The sequence below is a fragment of the Microcaecilia unicolor genome, chromosome 5 (genome assembly GCF_901765095.1).
Source record: "Microcaecilia unicolor chromosome 5, aMicUni1.1, whole genome shotgun sequence".
In the NCBI taxonomy this organism is placed as follows: domain Eukaryota; kingdom Metazoa; phylum Chordata; class Amphibia; order Gymnophiona; family Siphonopidae; genus Microcaecilia; species Microcaecilia unicolor.
Genome location: NC_044035.1, coordinates 301,805,835 through 301,825,695, shown reverse-complemented (window position 1 = coordinate 301,825,695; position 19,861 = coordinate 301,805,835). Strand labels below are relative to the sequence as shown.

Here is a 19,861-nt window from a genome sequence, read left to right as displayed (position 1 = left end):
ACGCAGAAAAAACAAAATGTCTTGTACTCACCTCCCAACATAACACAAAAAACATCTCTACCATAATCACACCATACTGCTCTCTTCCAGTCTCACAAAACCTGAAAATTCTTGGAGTTACTATTGATCGAAACCTCACTCTTGATACCCACATGAAGAACACGACTAAAAAGATGTTCCACACCATGTGGAAACTCAAAAGAGTAAAACCATTCTTCCCGAGATACGTCTTCCGCACCCTTGTACAGTCAATGGTAATAAGCCATCTGGATTACTGCAATGCATTATATGCGGGCTGCAAAGAACAGACTATCAAAAAACTCCAAACAGCCCAAAATACTGCTGCCAGACTCATATTTGGAAAACCTAAATATGAAAGTGCAAAACCCCTTAGAGAGAAACTGCACTGGCTCCCACTTAAAGGACACTTATTCCGTTCAAGATACGTAAGATCGTACACAAAATTATCCATGCAGACGCCCCGATCTACATGCTGAACCTAGTGGACCTACCTCCCAGAAACGCCACAAGAACATCCCACAAATTTCTCAATATGAACTTCCCCAGCCGCAAAGGACTAAAATACAAGCTGATGCATGCCACTACCTTCTCCTACACGAGCACGCAAATATGGAATGCTCTACCCACAGACCTGAAATCAACTGTCGAATCAAATAACTTTCGCAAAACTCTGAAGACATACTTCTTCAACAAGGCCTACAACGAGAACCAACAGCTCCACTAATTCACTCTCCCAACCCAACCAGTTAGGAAAATCCACTTCTACTGTCACCTGCCCAATCACTTCCTATTTCTTCCCTACTTAATCTATTCACACTACTAACTGTATCTGATATTCTGGAATGACAATGTCATAACAAAACTATGTAAGCCACATTGAGCCTGCAAATAGGTGGGATAATGTGGGATACAAATGCAATAAAATAAATAAATAACTAAACATCTGTACCATATCACCTCTTTCTCTCCTTTCCTCCAGGGTATACATGTTTAGGTCCTCAAGTCTTTCCTTATACGTCCTGTGATGCAAACCCAGTACCATTTTGGTCACTTTTCTCTGAACCATTTCAAGTCTTTTTATGTCCTTAGCAAGATACGGCCTCCAAAACTGAACACAACACTCAAGTGGGGCCTCACCAATGACTTGTACAGGGGAATCAGCACCTCCATTTTTCTGCTAGTTATACCCCTCTCTACGCAGGCTAGCATCCTTCTGGCTGCAGCCACCAACTTGTCACATTGTTTCATCACCTTGCGATCCTCAAACACCATCAGCCCAAGGTCCCTCTCCTGAGCTGTGCTCATCAATCTCTCTCCTCCTATCTGGTACATCTCCTTTGGATTTCTGCACCCGAGGTGCATCACTCTGCAGTTCTTTGCATTAAATGTTAACTCCTATTCTACTATTATTGAAACTAGTTTTAATTTTTAAAATATAATATATTCCCAATGTTTGAAAGCATAGCAGGGAGGTGAGCGGGGAAGACGCCCCCTCCCCCGGAAAGTTGTAAAGATATTAGAATGCAAGATTGATTTAAGATTTCAAGCATTGTTGTTAGCACTGTTATCCTGAAGAGACCATTGAATGGCGAAACATGGCTTCAGCCAAGAACAGTAGAGGATAGAGGATTCTGCACTTTGCACAAAACACTATAGATCCACTGCAAGCTACGATCACCATTGAAAGTTCTCACTAAATGCTGGATTAAGCCCTCTCATAAGCTAAGTGGTTTATTTTATCAAGATTTCAGCTGTGTGGTTATCAATATAAGTTTTTCTACTGATAACAGATTCTGCTATGAACTATGTCTTGAATGCAGAAGAGTGAATCTACAAATTGACAGAGACCCGGGGTATATAATAGATGCATTCAGAGTATAATGAAACACATTTATTGTTTATGATGAGCTGGGTAACTAACATATTACCAGCAATCCCTACCAGTAAAAAGGCAGGAGGTGAGGGCTACTGGTGCAATGATGGAATTCAGTTGAGTGCATGTATAGGTGTTCACACCAGCAGTGGAATGCACTTTACTCACGCTGAGCACTATAAAAAAATTTGTTTTTAATTATGGTTCAAACATTGGGGATATTTTATATTCTTAAAATTACAACTGGTTTCAATAATAGAATTTAAATGTAAGTTACTAGGAATATTGCTGAGAGCACAGAACAGTATATATTGATTACATTTTAACTGCCGGACCTTTGACCATTCTTCTAAATTTTGGATATACCTTCTCATGGTTTCTAAAAGGCAAACTTTTTCCTCTAACCTTTCAGCAATGTCTTTCACAAATATATTAAACAGAATCAGCCCCAGTACCGACCCCTGAGGCACTCCACTACTCACCTTCCTTTCCTCTGAGCGAATTCCATTTATCACCACCCTCTGCCACCTGTTGGTCAACCAGCTTCCAATCCAGTTCACCACTTTAGGTCCTAAGTTCAGCCCTCTCAGCTTATTCAGCAGAGTCTTCTGTAACATATCAAAGGCTTTGCTGAAATCTATCTAGTAGTGCATGTACTTCACCCGGTCAAAGAAATCAGTCAGATTCGTTTGACAGGATTTTCCTTTGGTAAAGCCGTGTTGCCTCAGATCCTGCAACCCACTGCATTCTAGAAAGTTAACCATCTTTTCCTTCTGCGTGACTCCATTATTTTTTGCTATCACTGATGTGAGGCTTACCGGCCTGTAGTTTCTCACTTCTTCCTTGCCCTCGCTTTTGTGGAACACATTCGCTCGTTGCCAATCTCGCGGAACCTCTCCCTTCTCTAAAGATCTATTAAATAAATCCTTTAGATCCAGGAATTCTCGGGGTTCCCTTAATATCCTGGGATGTATCCCATCCAGCCCCATAGCTTCTTTGTCCACTTTTGGTTTTTCAGTTCTTTACAAATGCTTTCTTCCATGAATGGTACAATATCCACTCCATTCGTAAATATATCCTCGGCAGCTGACTGCGCACCTTCTTCGGGATTTTCTTCCATGAACACCGAAGAGAAGTATTTGTTTAGCATATTTGCTTTATCCTCATCACTCTCCACATAACTATTCTCAGCATCTTTCAGTCTACAGATTCCATTCCCAGCTTTTCTCCTTTCCCCAATATATCTGACAAAGGCTTTGTCACACCTCTCTTTACATCTTTAGCCATTTTTTCTTCTGTCTGTGCTTTCGCTAGCCATATTTCCCTCTTCACTGCTGTGAGTTTATTCTGATAATCTTTTCCATGATCCTCTTTTTGTGTTCCTCTGTATTTCTTGAACACAGCCCTTATTTTTTCAGACACTTTTTTGGAGAACCATATAGGCTTCTGTTTCTCTTGTTTTTGTTTACTTTTCTTGTATAAAGATCCATTAGCAGCTTTCAGCTTGGACCACTGCACTTCCATTTCTCCAATGTCTACCCCTGCCGCTCTCCTCCTTCAAGTATTCTTCCATTTTACCAAAATCAGCACGTCTGAAATCCAGTACTTTGAGTTTTGTGCGTCTACACTCAGCTTTTGCTCTAAAATGAAATCAAACCATGTCATGTGATGATCACTGTTGCCTAAGTGGGCACCCACCCAGGCATTGAAAATGCTACATCCATGCGTGAGCACTAGATCCAGCGTTGACCCTTCCTTCATGGGTTCGGTCACCATGTGTCTGAGCAACCACTTTGACAGGCATCCATTCTGATTCTGCCAATAGGACATTCCAATCCACATCAGGCAATTTGAAATCTCCCAGCAACAGCGCCTCCCCTTACATTCCAAGCGTATGGATATCTTCGAACAGATCTTTGTCCAGCGTCTCCATTTGTGGAGGTAAGGAAAGGCAGCCTGGGAGGATATAGTGGCAACAGAATGATAGTGTATGTATGGAAAACAGCATACATGTTGGGGGGGGGGGGGGGGGGGGTGAAGGCTAATCGATGCCCATTTGAGGGAAAGGGGAGAAAATTTCCCCCAGTCCACTAATTTGAGCTCCCTCCTCTTTCCCCCTCCACCCCCCCCCCAAAAAAAAAACAAAAAACAAAAACAAAGCAGGCAAACTGTGCCTATGGATTGAAGGTTTTTTTTTCTTTTGTGTGTGTATCTCGACGTTTGTGTTATTTCACAGTACCAAAAGCAGTTTGTCTTCATGAGGTAAAAAGATAAGTTGATTTTTTTAAAGTGGTACTGTAGCGTTTAAAGTCTGCCCGTTCACTTATCAGTCAGTTAAGAGAGAATTTTTCAGCTGCCACTGTATGTGTTTTTTCTTAATTTACAAATTGATAGTGTTTCAGATTTTGTTTTTTTTTATGTTGATTTGCCTACGGTCAGCCCCTGCCACAATTTCTGAAACAAACAGTAAAGCTTTGACGGTCAATTTTTACACGATCCGACTGCGGTGGGTTTATTAAAGTAATTGTCAAGTTCTGGGACGGGGGTCTATAAACGTTGCTCAGCTATATAACGTGCAAGGTGTAGACTAATAACCACAAAAGTGACTGCCTGTCACTTGATAACTGTCTTAGGGAGAAAAAAAAAAAAAAAAAGAGGATTGAAGCTAGAGCCGTGCAATAAAACCAAATTAGCATACATCACAGTGTGAAGCACAGGCCCCAACGGATGCCCCATTAACCGCGGTGAATCTGAAGGCAGGAACTAACCATATCACTTTTCGCTCTTCAGCGACGTACGTACTCAACTACCTCAGGCAGCACCCAGCAGGCAGAGCAGAACGGAAGTGTGGACAGGCCTTGTGACTGATAGCTCTACCCTCCAGTGGGCTTGGAAGGCGGGACTAAACGCATGAGCCGTGGGCGTGAGAGGGATTATTTGTATTTGTAAAACCACAGCGCGCTGGTTCCTTTGCTTAACTGCGTCACAAAGCGTGGCATTTACGCCAGAAGGCTACCGTAAGTGCGGCTGTGACTAGCGGCGCTCTTACCTGTCAGACGCAGGCAATTTAAAAATGGCTCCGGGAGCCTCGCCTGTCAGGTAACTCAGCCGGGCCTGAAAGCGAGTGGACTGTGCTGTCAGCTGGGAACAGATTGTGAACCCCCGGGAGTTGGGGGGGGTGAGGGATTTTTTTTTGTTTGTTTGTTTTTTTACGGCTGCAGTAGTGGTTACTAGCATGACAAGAGAGGAGGAAGAGGAGGAGGAGGAGGAAGGCACAGGTCGACAGAAGACTTGGGAGCGCTTTGAGGAGCTCTGCAGCAACCTGAATATGGACGAACGGGCCCAGGGCGAAGCGTGGGAAAGCTACGAGAACATGAGCAAGAATTACACTTTGGAGGTGAGGACGACGACCGAGACCTACCTTTCATACCTGTTCTGCTGCCTGATGTGACTTGTTTTCTCGTGTGTGTCGGAGGGGTTAGGGGATTGTCGCTGTTAATGTTTGTATACATCCTGTTGGTCGTAAAGTGATGTGTGCAGGAACAGGCTTTCTGGTCTGGGTACCCAGTTTTGCCTGGATTGGGGTGCAGGGTCGATGGAGTAAACAGAATGCTGTCAGGAATCGAAGAGCGGATAGAGAGGAAGAGGTGCTGCTATGGGGACCGCCAAACACATCAGAAGATCTGCACTCGGGAGTGACAGAAACACACTTTCCATAGGATACAGCTACTTATTCTCTGGCTTTGAACAGATGATTATACCTAACTGCACCCAGCGGTTGGTTTTAGGTGATTTTGTTTGTGCGAAAATGTGGTGATGTAGTAATAATGAAAGTGGGTTAACATATCTGTAGCGTTAGGGAGCGATTAACTGATCTTTCTCTGGGAAGCTTTCAGTATAAAAAAAAAATCCTTACTGATAAAATGTCTTATTAAATTGCAAGCTGATCCTTCTATTCCCTTTTAAAAAATACAGCATATATTTTTATTAAGTAGAGCAGTTACATTTCTGTAAGGAATCTGTCAACACGGATATCGTTAGTCTGTGGTAGTTGTCATGCTTTACAGTAGATTCATGCTGGTCTAAACATGACAGGTTTTGTACCATGCTATTGCCAACTTGCTAAAGGGATTCTCTCTTATATTGTAATCCCAATAGGGTGTGTGTGTGTGTATGTATGTATGTATGTATGTGTATATATATATATATATATATATATATATATATATATATATATATATATATACACACACACACACACAGGAGCCAACTTTTCAAAATTATTGGGGGTGCTAAGCCCAATGAAAATAACCCCTCCCTGGACACATACAAAGAATTTTCTCAATATTGGGAGTGCTCAAGCACCCACAGAGTTGGCTCCAATATATATATATATATATATATATATATATATATATATATAATAGGAGGTACCTAAAACATTAACAACAAACAGTACTTCTGTTCTATATAAATTACAAAATCTTTATTAGTGAAAACAAACCAGTGCATTAAAAGAATTACCAACTAGTATCCCTGCAACGCACTCACACTGCCATCCACACCAGACTTATACCCTGATCACATATGTAAATCCCACAAAGAACATTGAACATAAACCCTAAATTGCAGTTTCTTCAGTCTCTGTGTATCATTAGAGCACAATCTCAGTAAAGATCTGTCAGTGAGCCCTAAAAAAACACAAGGGCACACAAAACCCAGTTCTTAATAATTATAGCAGATATTGAACATTGCTGATCTTTGTATCAAACAAGTTCTCAAGTGAAGAAAGAAAAAACCTCCAGTGCAATATAAAGCCACTGTTCTTATCCCTGTGATAAAAAAAAACCACAGAGAAACACTGGGAATTGCAGAGTCACACAAATCTTCTGTGATCCTCCTGCACACAAACCTTTAAATTAAAGGCAGCCAAAGAATGCTTCAGGTAAGTGGGAGGCTTCCAGGGATAGGTAAATTAAACCCACATAGTTGGTATACTCCAAAGTTCTTTGTGGGAGTTACATATGTGATCAGGGTATAAGTCTGGTGTGGATGGCAGTGTGAGTGAGATCTTATATTGTAAAACATAATACAGTTTCTTTTATGTTTTGGGTCCAGAAAGCTTGGCTAACTTAGCACTGTTGCCTTGAGATATATTGTAGATATAAAGGGGTTGATATTCAGCAGGCTGCAGTGAGTATTTTTTTTTAGTCGCTGGCCGCCATTAATACCGGATATTCAGTGCTAGGCTATGTTTGGGCACCGGCATTGAATATCCAAGTTTATGTGGCCAACTATCTCTTAACATGGTTAAGTGCAATATTCAGCACTTAACTGCCTAAGCATCACCACTTAAAGACAGGACAGACTTTTATGCAGTCCAATATGGCCACTTAACTTAGGTGGTTAAGGACTGAATATCAGCACTTAACCACATAAGTGCCAGCTCTGCCCTCAGACTGTCCAGAAAATAGCTGGTGTTTACTTAATGGTCTGTGATGATATTAAGTGGCACTAACCGGTTATGTGCTGCTGAATATTAGCCCGTTCAAGCAATTTAACCAGCCAGGAACCATTTCTTGCTAGTTAAATCACTTTGAATATCAACCGCAAAGTTAATAAAAATACAAGTAAAATGTATTAAAATGGATGCATATTTGTTGCAGCTCAAAAATATGTACTGAATAAGAGCATTCATCTTTCTCAAAATTTTATATATTTATAATAACTTAGGGTAACAAAGCCCCAATATTCCTTTTCAAAGAGATATTTAAAAAAAATCTCTAATATCAAACAATATTCACAAACACACTTGTGCAAAAACTTCCCACAGTAAATTAGGACAGTATAAAAGATAGAGGAAAATTTGAGCTCAGAGACAGTACAAGTAGTCCTGCTGCATGAGGGACATGGCTGTTCAACCAAATAAAGGACTTTTAATCCAAATGTTAGAAATGTAGTTGTCTATGGTCTTTCTGGCATTTTGATACTATTTTTTTATGCATGTGACAAAAACAAGATTGCACTTTCCACTGAGAGTGATATAGGCTAGTCTTGCTTCACAACCCAGTTCTCGGGTCACACTCAAGACAGAATTAGAAAAGGGCGACGAAAATGAGGTTATATGTAAGCCACATTGAACCTGCCAAAGGTGGGAAAATGTGGGATACAAATGTAACAAATAATAATATAATAATAATAAAGGGGATGGAATGACTTCCCTATGAGGAAAGGCTAAAGCGGCTAGGGCTCTTCATTTTGGAGAAGAGACTGCTGAGGGGGAGATATGATAAAGGTAAAATACTTAGTGGAATAGAATGAGTAGAGGTGAATTGCTTGTTTACTCTTTCCAAAAGTACTAGGACTAGGGGGCACACAATGAAGCGACTAAGTAATAAATTGAGAACAAACCAGTAAAAAATATTTCTTATTTATTTATTTATTGCATTTGTATCCCACATTTTCCCACCTATTTGTGGGCTCAGTGTGGCTTACAATATATTGTGAATGATGGAAATACAATTTGTTGCATTACGATTGTGGGTTACATTGTGAAGAGTTATGGGAAGACAAAGTCAGAGTCAAAATATCATTTGGGGAATAGAACAATAGAATGTAACAATGGGGAATTGATAGGGCGATAAAACAATAGCAAGAGGGTAGAGTTTTAAGTGTGGTGAAAATACGGGGGAAGAGAACTCAGAAGAGAGTGTACTGATGCATTTCTATTAGTGTGTATGGACTTCATGTGTTTTGATCCTTGCAATAAATTTTCTCAAAAAGATGAATCTTCATTAGTTTGCGGAAGTCGGTTAGTTCGTAGATCGTTTTCAGGTTGCGTGGTAGTGTATTCCAGAATTGCGTGCTCATATAAGAGAAGGTTGATGCATGCAGTACTTTGTATTTTATGCCTTTGCACTTAGGGAAGTGGAGATTGAGGAGAGTTCGGGATGATCTTTTAGCGTTTCTGGGTGGCAGGTCTATTAAATCAGACATGTAAGCAGGGGCTTCACCGTGGATGATTTTGAGGCATATTTTCAAAGCACTTAGCCTCCCAAAGTTCCATAGAAACCTATGGAACTTAGCCTCCCAAAGTGCTTTGAAAATATGCCTCTTTGTGGACTAAGGTGCATACTTTAAAAGTGATATGTTCCTTCAGTCAAGGTATAACTACATTCTGGAATTTGTTGCCAGAGAATGTGGTAAAAGTAGTTAGGGTTTTAAAAAAAGTTTGGATAATTTCCTAAAAGAAAAGCCCATAAGCCATTATTAAGGTGGACTTGTGAAAATCCAATGCTTATTTCTAGGATAACTGATCTTGCTAGGTACTTGTGACCTGGATTGGCCACTGTTGGAAACAGGATATTGAGTTTGATGGGCCTTCAGTCTGTCCTAGTATGGCAATTCTTATGTTCTTATGAGTTAGGGTGGGAACATTGAGGGGGGGGGGAGAGAATGGCAGAGAGGATATTGTGCCCACTTATTTTGGCAGTAGGCCCACCCAAAATTTGGGGGTTGGCTATGCCATTGACCTCTGAAGAATGTATTTTCTACTGAAAAGTTTTCTTCTGATGCTCTTGTGTATTATGTATATCTTTAACACACTAAGCATCTGTTAACCTTTTATCCCTTTTTGTTTTCTTTAGGATATACACATTTTACAAATCATATGTATATGGTTCTTTGGCAACCTCATCTTGCTCTAGCCTTGTAAGAGTGAAGAATAATATCTGGTTATTCTGTCGTAAATTTTCATTGCATTTAATTTTAACTGCTGCTGGATCTAAGTGACAGAGTTCTTAGTTAAAATTGGTAAATTTACCAGTAATTACAAAATTAAGATGGATTCACATATGAGTATTGTTTTTTTTCTATTAGTATAATGCTTTGCAAAATAAAAAATTTGGCAAAGCATGATGAAAACTCAAGTAGGAAGAAATTTGTTTTATGTACAAAGGAAGACCATTCCAAAGCTTACCCCCCCCCCCTCCCTTTTACAAAGCTGCATGGCAATGCCAACACAACCCATTCACCTTGAATGGGCTGTGTTGGCATTGCCGCAGCCGCTAGCATGGCTTTGTAAAAGGGGAGGGGCGGTTAATAACTTGAATCATAGAAGGATGAATAAAAAATTTGTCTAAATCAAATTCCTCCCTTCCTGGTGCTCTAAATGCTGTGTCACTAACCTTTACCAGACTGACAAATTGGTTCAGGAATTTAAACCAAGATCAACTCTATAGCTGGATTGTATATTTATTTTTACAGTTCAAATATAATGTATCTAGTGGCCATTGAGAGAAAACTTTACTGGATTGGAACCAAGAGCTCTTTCTGGTATGCCGAAAGGTAGTTTTCTCGACCTTCTATAATTCAGATTTTCTTGGCACGTATTTCATTCAGCCAATGTGTAAACTCATTGTTACTGAACCTCAAGCTGGTCTATGAATTTTTATTTATTTTTTCTTGTACCATGGATATAAATTCTTCTACCTCTAGTGCTATGATTTTCAATTTAAAATCCAAGCTTGATGTGATTGGCTTGTCTGTTAATCCATTATTTGCTTAAATATCAACATTTTCATGTTCATGTGGTTCAATCTAGCCCTGGAAGTAAAACTTACAGAGTGACCCAGACACCTTAGGGCTCCTTTTCAAAGCCCTTAGACTTAGAGTTCCATAGGTTACTATATAGGGGCTCATTTTCAAAGGACTTAGACTTATTTTTTCAAATTCTTTATTTATATTTCTTATTAACAATACCAAGAACAAATCTTGTACAGATAAGAATATTATACACATATCTTATATTAGAAGAAAAAAAATATTATCTTTTTTTTTTTTATTTCTCTTTATTAATTTTTAACAATCATAATAACTCTTATGAGTGTTTACACAAATAAGTAATACAATAAAGAATAAAAGATAAATTCAAATCTAAGGTTTCATTTCTATCGTCCACAATACTATTAAAGAAACGATCCAAGAAAAAGAAATCAAACAGAGGTAAAACTAATTAAAGAAAACATCTTGTCCCAAGTGGTCACTCTAATCTGTCATACAGTATTACATATGTGACTATATTACCACATTAACCTCCTCTCTACTTATCAGGAAATCCTCCAACTGACTGGGTTCAAAGAATTGGTAAGATTTAGACTGGTGCAATACTCTACATATACAAGGAAATATTAACAGGAAATTAGCACCTATTGCAAGCACCCTAGGGCGCAAGGTTAAAAATATCTTGCGTCTCTTTTGTGTATCCCTAGATAAATCCGGGTACACCCGTATCTTTGAACCCAAAAATAAAGAATCTAGATGTCTAAGAGAGAGTCTGAGCACTGCGTCTCTATCTAATTCCAGTGCAAAGGTAGTTAACAAGGTTGTTCTTTGAGTTATCACCTCAAGTGACGATTCAAGAAAAGTAGTGAGATTCATTGCCTCCTCCTTCTGGGCTTGCGAATTTTCCTTTACATCTTTAGTGTTTGTTTGCAAATAAAAAGCCCGAGTTATTGGAGGCAATGAGTTCTCAGACATACCTAATATCTCAATCAAGTATTTCCTAACCATTTGCAATGGAGTAACAAGCGGTGATTTGGGAAAATTTATGAAACGTAAGTTCAATCTTTTAGAGTGGTTTTCTAAATACTCCAATCGCCTTGAAGTAAAGTTCTTATCCTTTAGAAAAGCTTGTCCCATAAGCTCAACTTTCTCAGTTCTTTCAGTCAGAGCTTTAACTTCAATGGTATGGAGATCATTAGTTTGCAATTGTGCCAACGCAGTCTCAGCCAAAATCTTAATTGTCTCAGTATTGTTTTTAACCAAAGTTTGTAGTGAGGAGTGCATGTTGGAAGTTAAGTCCCACAGTGACTCTAAAGTCACTACAGCTGTTTTTTCCGTTTGTCCCATTAGAAAATCCGGGAGGGGAGCTTTAACAACCTGGTCCAAGGTACTCACTGTTTTAGATCTTACTACAGGGCTGGAATTAAAAGCTGGTTCACCCAGGTTGTTAGCATCCAGTTTTCCTTCTGTCTCCAGCAAGTTCCCTCTCCGTTCACTCCGTTCTCCTCCTGGGAGTAGTGTGGCAGGACTTGATGGAGTACTTCCTCGTCCGGGTTGCGGGGGAGCCGCACGTTCGACGGGGCTCAAGGAAGCCCCGTCTATACTGTTGGCTAGCGTCAACGCGCCAGCTCCGGCAGCAGGAGTTGACACCATCTCGGGACCCGACGCGATTCCATACCAGCGTTGCTTGCTGAAGTTGGGGGGTTTCGCTAGGGGTAGAGGGAACCTCCCTGACTCTGCCTCTTCGTTTGCCCATCGCAGTCGACCGGCAAAACACCTTCCTCAGCGTCTAACGGAGGTAGGTTGTAGCGCATCTGGTGACTGAATTCACGACGTCGCCATCTTGGATAAAAAAAAAATATTATCTTATAATGAAAACTATTTATAATCATCTTATATTAGTCCACAAGTTGGAGAGAGAAACCAAATACAATACACAAAGAAAAAATTATATTCTTATTTTCAATTCTCTATCGGAGACTAAGAAGGGAGATTTACAGGATTATATTATTTCAATTGAGGTGTAGTTGTAATTCCCGTTTCTGAGCTCAAAGATGGAGTGACTACTTTCTTAGAATCTAAGAAAGTTTTCAGGTGTAATGGGTCGAAGAAAATATATTTCACTGAGTTCAGTTTCACCACACATTTACAAGGATAATTCAACCAAAATAATCCAATTGCAACACAATAGGATGCAATTTAAGAAAAGTTTGATGCCTCTTTTGTGTTACTTTGGTTACATCTGAATATATTCTTATTTGAGAATTAAGAAACATTTATTTTCTATGCCTGAAAAATATCCAGTCCCTGTCTGGCTGTAATACAAATGTGACAATTAAAGTTGCTAGTTCTAGTCCCTCATCTTCTCCTTCTATCACTTGTGAAAGATTCAAAGTCTCAAATATCAATTTATTCCCTTTAGAATCAGGTTGTCCATCTTTGCTTAATTTTTTATATGGTTGTAGGTAATAGATATTCAAAATTGGAGGGCAAGCTTGTTCTGAAACTTTTAAAATTTCAAACATGTACTTTTTAAATGTCAGTAACGGTGCAACCATTTCTTGTTTTGGAAAATGTATAACCCGCAAAGTTTTTGATCTCTGCTGATTTTCCAAGTTCTCAATTTTTCTTTGTAGCCAGATATTTTCCTTTATGATATTTGCTTGAACCATTTGCAGTGACTCTATATCTTTAGTTTCCTTGTCATCAAGCAGATGCAGCCATTACAGATGGGTTGTGTCCATCAACCAGCAGAGGGAGATAGAGAGCACACTTTTTTCAGTGTCTCATACCAGCTTGCTCCACTGCCTCTCCTTCAGTAATCTCTATCTCCCCTAGCAGAGTGGTTGTAGCATCTACGAGCTCCATCAAAAATCTGCCTGGAGGTGGCTCCTGGCTTGCCAGTTGTTAGCCGGGGTGTTGGAGGCTATAGCAGCTTCACTTTAAAGGCACATAGGTTCACCCTTTCCCTGCCTTACCCATACCTCCGTGGATGTGGACACATTGCTTAGCTTTCCCTGTCCTTCCCCACCAACAGTGGATGCAGGCACATAGGTTCGCCCTTTCCCTGCCTTTCCCACTCACCTGAGCCTCCGGAGTTCCATTTACCTCTGCTTTCCTCACAGCGTTAAAAAAAAAAAAAAAAAAAAAAAAGGAACAGAGGTTTTTCCTTGCCTTTTTCTGTGGGACCGGAGCTGTGATACTCGGTCCAGTGAGGTAAGAATGTTTTCTGACTCCTCCGGGGTGGGCCCGCGATCGGGGCATTTTGGCGCGAACCGCCATTTTGAATTTTACCGTCGTTTTCGGCGATGGCTGCAGAGAATGTAAAGCGCTGTTCCAAGTGTGGCAAGCATAGATCAGCAGTGGGGCTCTGTAAATCGTGCTGTACAGACGTTAGAGCCGGCCCGAGCATAGCGAGCGACGATTCTTCGCGCTTTGAGCTGGCAGCAGACGCCATTTTGAATTTAACACATGGCACGACCTCCGCTGAGACGGAGAGTCCTGAGCCTGGGGGGAGGCCTCGGAGTGAGGCTGATATGAGAGCTACTAGCCTCGGCAGAGATCCGGGTGCCCAGGGTAAGTTTTTCTCCCCTGATTTTGTCTTATTAATGCATAAAGCATACATGCTTAAAAGAGCTCTCCCACAAAGCCCTGCAGGGGCCTCTTCTAATGCCCCCCCGGTGGATTCTAGCCTGGGTATGCCCTCTGAGGCGTTATTCCCTGATAATTGGCAGAATATACTACTACTACTACTACTATTTAACATTTCTAGAGCGCTACAAAGTGTACGCAGCGCTGTACAAACACAGAAGAAAGACAGTCCCTGCTCAAAGAGCTTACAATCTAATAGACAAAAAGTAAAGAATATGAAGCGCAGAAGGGCTCATTCCCCTTCAGAGAGTGCTGCACCTCCATTCCCCCCCTCCCCCCCCCCCCCCCCCCCCCCCCCCCCCCCATGGTCGGGCTGTGAGGATTCGGAGGACTCTGGCAGGCCTTCATGGTCTGAGGAGCCAGAGTCTGGTGCAGAAGTGACTCAGGATCTAGACGATCCCTCCGCGGTGAGGATTTTCCACCGTGATGAGCTGCCAGCGCTTATTTCTGATACCCTGCAGGCTCTCTCTATTGAGGACCCTGACAGTGGCTCAGCCTCCTCTGTGAATCCTAGGATGGCTAGTACCAAAAAGTCTGCTCGAGCCTTTCCTTTGCATGACTCCATACAAGAGCTTATTTCGGCTCAATGGGCTGACCCCGAGGGACCGTTGAAAGTTTCCAGGGCTATGGGGCAATTATACCCTCTGAGTGAGGAGCATATGGCTCGCTTTGCTATGCCTAAAGTGGATGCCCTAGTCACAGCTGTGACAAAGAGAACTACCCTCCCTGTTGAAGGAGGTGTTGCCCTGAAGGATATTCAAGACCGTAGACTGGAATCAGCACTTAAACGGTCATTTGAACTTGCAGGTCTCACTATTCGGGCGTCTGCATGCAGTTGTTATGCTGCTAGAGCCTGCCTGGCTTGGTTGCAACAGGCAGTGGAACAGCCCAGTGATGGAGCGGAGCCCTTTTCAGATGTGGCTCCGCGGATGGAGTTGGCCTTGTCCTTTCTTGCTGACGCCCTTTATGATATTGTCAGAGCTTCGGCTAAACACATGGCAGTAGCAGTGGTGGCTCGCCGTCTTCTTTGGCTATGGCATTGGGCGGCGGACATGGCCTCTAAGCAAAGGTTGGTGAAGTTGCCCTTTCAAGGCCTTCTCCTGTTTGGTGAGGAGTTGGAGAAAATTGTGAAGGGCCTGGGTGAGGCTAAACACCAGCGTTTGCCCGAAGATAGGCCTCGGCCTTCCTCTAAGGGTGCGGCGGTCCACTCCTCTTACAGACCTCGCTTCCGTGAAGCTCGAAGGTACTGCCCGGGGCGTTCTGCTGGGTTCACTTCTCGTGCCCGTTTTCAGCAGAGGAACTCCTTTCGCTCGGACAAACGTTCCGCAGCTGCTGGCTCAAAGCCTGGAGTTCAGGGGCGACCCTCTCAATGATGGTGCGCCGGCCCTCTCCTTGAGTCCTGTCATCGGAGGATGTCTTTCCCTCTTTGCCGAGGAGTGGGCCAACATTTCCTCAGATCAGTGGGTCTTGGACCTGATCAGAGACGGTTACAGAATAGAATTCCACGCCCCTGTAAGAGACGTGTTTGTGGAGTCCCGATGTGGTTCTGCCGCCAAACGGGCGGCGGTAGAGGAGACTTCACAAGGTCTGATTCAGATAGGGACCGAGTCCCCGGTACCTCCCGCCAAACACGGCTGCGGCCACTACTCCATCTACTTTGTGGTGCCGCGAAAAGGAGGGTCTTTTCGCCCTATTCTGTACTTAAAAGAATTAAACAAGTCCCTAAGAGTGCGGCATTTTCACATGGAAACCCTGCGCTCCGTCATTGAGGCGGTACAGCCAGGGGAGTTTCTCACGTCTCTGGACCTGAAAGAAGCTTACTTGCACATTCCAATTTGGCCCCCGCACCAGACGTTTCTGAGGTTTGCGGTGATGGGAAAGCATTTCCAGTACAGGGCCTTGCCTTTTGGCCTCGCCACAGCTCCCCGCACCTTTTCGAAGGTTGTGGTGGTAGTAGCTGCCTTTCTAAGGCGAGAGGGTATTCGGGTTCACCCGTACCTGGACGACTGGCTCATTCGAGCAAACTCTGCTGCAGAGAGTCAGCATGTCACAGCCAGAGTGGTTTCAGTACTTCAATCTCTGGGCTGGGTCATCAATTTGGCCAAAAGTCACCTGACCCCCTCGCAGTCTCTAGAATATTTGGGGGCCAGGTTCGACACAGCCTCGGGGTATGTGTACCTACCCGAGCAAAGGCGGTGCAAGCTTCAGAACCAGGTCCGTCTGCTCCTGAGGATGCCCCGCCCACGAGCTTGGGACATTGTCCAGCTGCTTGGATCGATGACGGCCACCATGGAACTGGTGCCCTGGGCGAGAGCGCACCTGAGACCTCTACAGTATGCTCTACTCCAAGGATGGTCTCCATTATCTCAGGATTATCAATGCAAACTCTCTTGGCTCCCTGCGGCCCGACTCAGCATGGAGTGGTGGCTCTCAGACAGCATGCTGCGGCGAGGAATGCCACTGGCGCTCCCTGATTGGTGCCTAGTGGTGACAGATGCCAGCCTGAAAGGCTGGGGCGTACATTGCAAGGGGAAGCATGCCCAGGGTCTATGGACACCCGAGGAGTCGGAGTGGCCCATCAACCGCCTAGAGTTGAAAGCGGTGTTTCAGGCGCTTCTGGCCTTTCAAGTGACCCTGGAAGGATTGGCTGTCAGAGTGATGTCGGACAACACGACAGCAGTGGCCTACATAAATCGACAAGGCGGCACTCAGTGCAGAGCTCTAGCCATGCAGGCCGAACAAATTTGCCACTGGGCCAAGCTGCATCTACAGTTTCTGTCGGCAGCTCACATTGCAGGTCAGAGCAACGTGCAAGCCGATTATCTAAGCAGGCATCAGATCGATCCAGCGGAGTGGGAACTTGCAGACGAAGTATTCCTGCAGATATGTGCCAAGTGGGGCAAGCCTGTGATGGATCTAATGGCGACAAGCACCAATGCCAAAGTCCCGTGCTTCTTCAGCAGACGGAGAAATCCTCGCTCGGCGGGGTTGGATGCCTTGGCTCAACCCTGGCCTCCGGGCCTACTGTATGTGTTCCCTCCGTGGCCCTTGATAGGGCGAGTGCTCCTGCAGATTCGGCTGCATCCAAGAGAAGTGGTTCTCGTCGCCCCGGATATGGCCCAGGAGACCTTGGTATGCGGACCTCCTACAGATGCACGTAGAAGATCCCCTTCAGTTACCTCTGGTTCCCAACCTGTTGTCACAGGGTCCGGTGACCATGGAGGACGCCGGCCGATTTGGTCTTATGGCCTGGTGATTGAGAGGGCGCAATTGAGAGACAAAGGCTATTCCAATAAAGTAATTACCACTCTCTCCTGCAAGCCCGCAAGCGTTCCACTTCCGTGGCTTATGCCAGGATTTGGCGCCAGTTTGAAGTCTGGTGTGCTTCTAAGGAGATCACACTCCTGCGGGCTCCTGTCTCGCCGATGCTGGACTTTTTGCAGGATGGTGTACAAAAAGGCTTGGCCTATAATTCCCTGCGGGTGCAAGTGGCAGCGTTGGCCTCCCTGCGTGGCAAGGTTGAAGGCGTGTCTTTAGCTGCTCATCCAGATGTGGCACGGTTTCTTAGAGGGGTGCTTCGGCTCCGTCCTCCCGTGCGTGCACCTTGTCCAGTGTGGAACCTGGGGCTAGTGCTGAAAGCCCTTCAGGGTGCGCCCTTTGAACCGCTTCGGCGTGCTTCAGAGAAAGATTTGACACTGAAGGCCGTCTTTTTAGTGGCCATTACTTCGGCGAGACAAGTGTCAGAGCTCCAGGCACTGTCCTGTAGAGACCCTTTTCTGCAGTTTTCGGAGTCCGGGGTCACGGTTCGGACCGTGCCTTCCTTCTTGCCTAAGGTGGTTTCAGCGTTTCACCTAAACCAACCTATTTTCTTGCCCTCCTTTGTCAAGGAGGAGTTTCCAGAATCTTTTGGGCAATTGCACCTGTTGGACGTGCGCAGGACTCTGCTGCAGTATCTGCGAGTTACTAACTCTTTCAGGACCTCTGATCATCTGTTTGTTTTGCTATCAGGGCCTCGCAGAGGGTCTCCAGCGTCTAAAGCCACTATTGCCCGCTGGCTTAAAGAATCTATCTTTTCAGCTTATTTGCTTGCCGGCCGGCCTCCGCCTGATGCCTTTAAGGCGCATTCCACTAGAGGAATTTCCTCTTCTTGGGCTGAAACTGAAGCACTCTCTCAGGATTCTTGTTCAATTAAAGGAGGATGACTTAATTCCCTCCAGTTTCATGTTTTGGAGGATGAGTTTATTCCCTCCAGTTATGTCTCAGTGGAGGATGAGTTTATGCCCTCCGGGAGGATGTTTCATTCTGAGTTAATGCCCTTTGTTGTAGGGCCATTGTTCGCTGTGAGGAAAGCTCATGTTATTCCCATTGCGGTTTGCTATACTGCTTTGGAAGCTTCAATTACTGAAGGAGAGGCAGTGGAGCAAGCTGGTATGAGGCACTGAAAAAAGTGTGCTCTCTATCTCCCTCTGCTGGTTGATGGACACAACCCATCTGTAATGGCTGCATCTGCTATGACTAAAGGAAAGAAAATTATCATAGTAAGAACCTGATTTTCCTTCAACGCTTTTAATTTGCTTCTCCATGTTTAACGTGGTTTCTTTAGGAATTTGTGAGGTCTGAGATAACAACACCATTTTCTGTGACAAGGATGTTTCCAAAGTCAAAAGGGCATCCCAAATTGTTTCCAATGTGATAGTTGAAGGTTTAGGAAATAAAGACGACTTACTCAGTGATAAGGAAATAGCCTCAGGTTCCACAGAAGCAGCTTCCTCCTTCTCAGCAGTTTTCTCTTCCAAAATGCCGTCGCCATGCTGGCTACTACTCTTCCCCATCAGGGCACTCTGCAATCGATCGCAGGGGTCTGGTCCTGTTGCAGGGATCACTACCCCCACTTAGGAGGGTGTGAAACCCTGTACAAAGACTTCCTGCATGACTGCAAGCATAGGCGGCGGTTCTCTCAACCAAAGTTGCCAGGTGGGCAGTTTTACCGCCCAATTAGGCGGGTTTTCACCAGCGGCGGCAGGAAAATTTTGCCGGCCACGGGATGCGTTTTTTTGGCCGGTTTTCCCGTTGCCGCTGTGCGAGTTTGGCGTTTTTTTCCGGGGCTTCTATTGGTCCAATTTGGTCCAATAGAAGCTTTTCTGGGGCTTCTATTGGTCCAAATTGGACCAATAGAAGCCTTTCAGGGGCGGGGTTGATGTCAGGGATGATGTAGGGGGCGGGTCTAGTGCCATAAGAGGCGGGGTTAGTGATGCGGGGGCGGGGTTGGTGACGTGGGGGCGGGGTTCGGTGACACGGGAGACGGGGATTGGCTACGGGCGGTTTTTGGGCGGGTTTACGGCTCGTTTGGGGCTGGGAAAATTTTTCCCAGCTGGCAACCCTGCTCTCAACTCTGGGCTGAAGGAGATGTTAGTTTCAGGCAGGGGAGACGTTTCTCCTTTCTCCGTCTCCTCCGGCAGCGACATTTGACATCCCATCTGCTGTCCCGTTACAACGAAGCGGTCCATCGTCCCAGTTATGGGGGAGGCGGCTGCCACAGGACCTGGTCTTTTCCTGCCTCTCCGTTTGGGCATTTTAAGGTAAAAGTTGTTTAAGGAAATTTAAAGTACTTATATTTGGGTTCAGGAGTTGCTTCAGTGCACTCCCTTCAAGTCGCCATCTTGGATCCCGCCAAAGGACATAGACTTATAAAATTTCATAAGTTATTATATCAGGCTTATTTTCGAAAGAGAAGGCCGCCCAACTTTCGACACA

The 19,861-nt window shown here is 44.0% G+C and overlaps 1 protein-coding gene across 1 annotated transcript in view; it reads left to right on the top strand.

Annotated features, from left to right (window-relative positions):
• The first annotated feature begins 4,848 nt into the window (after positions 1–4,848).
• The window catches only part of RBL2 (RB transcriptional corepressor like 2), a 201,350-nt gene continuing 186,337 nt past the window's right edge, over positions 4,849–19,861 (top strand). Inside the window, 1 exon segment of the mRNA XM_030204318.1 lies at positions 4,849–5,291. Coding sequence (XP_030060178.1) covers positions 5,130–5,291 — 162 coding nt within the window. The 5' untranslated portion in view covers positions 4,849–5,129.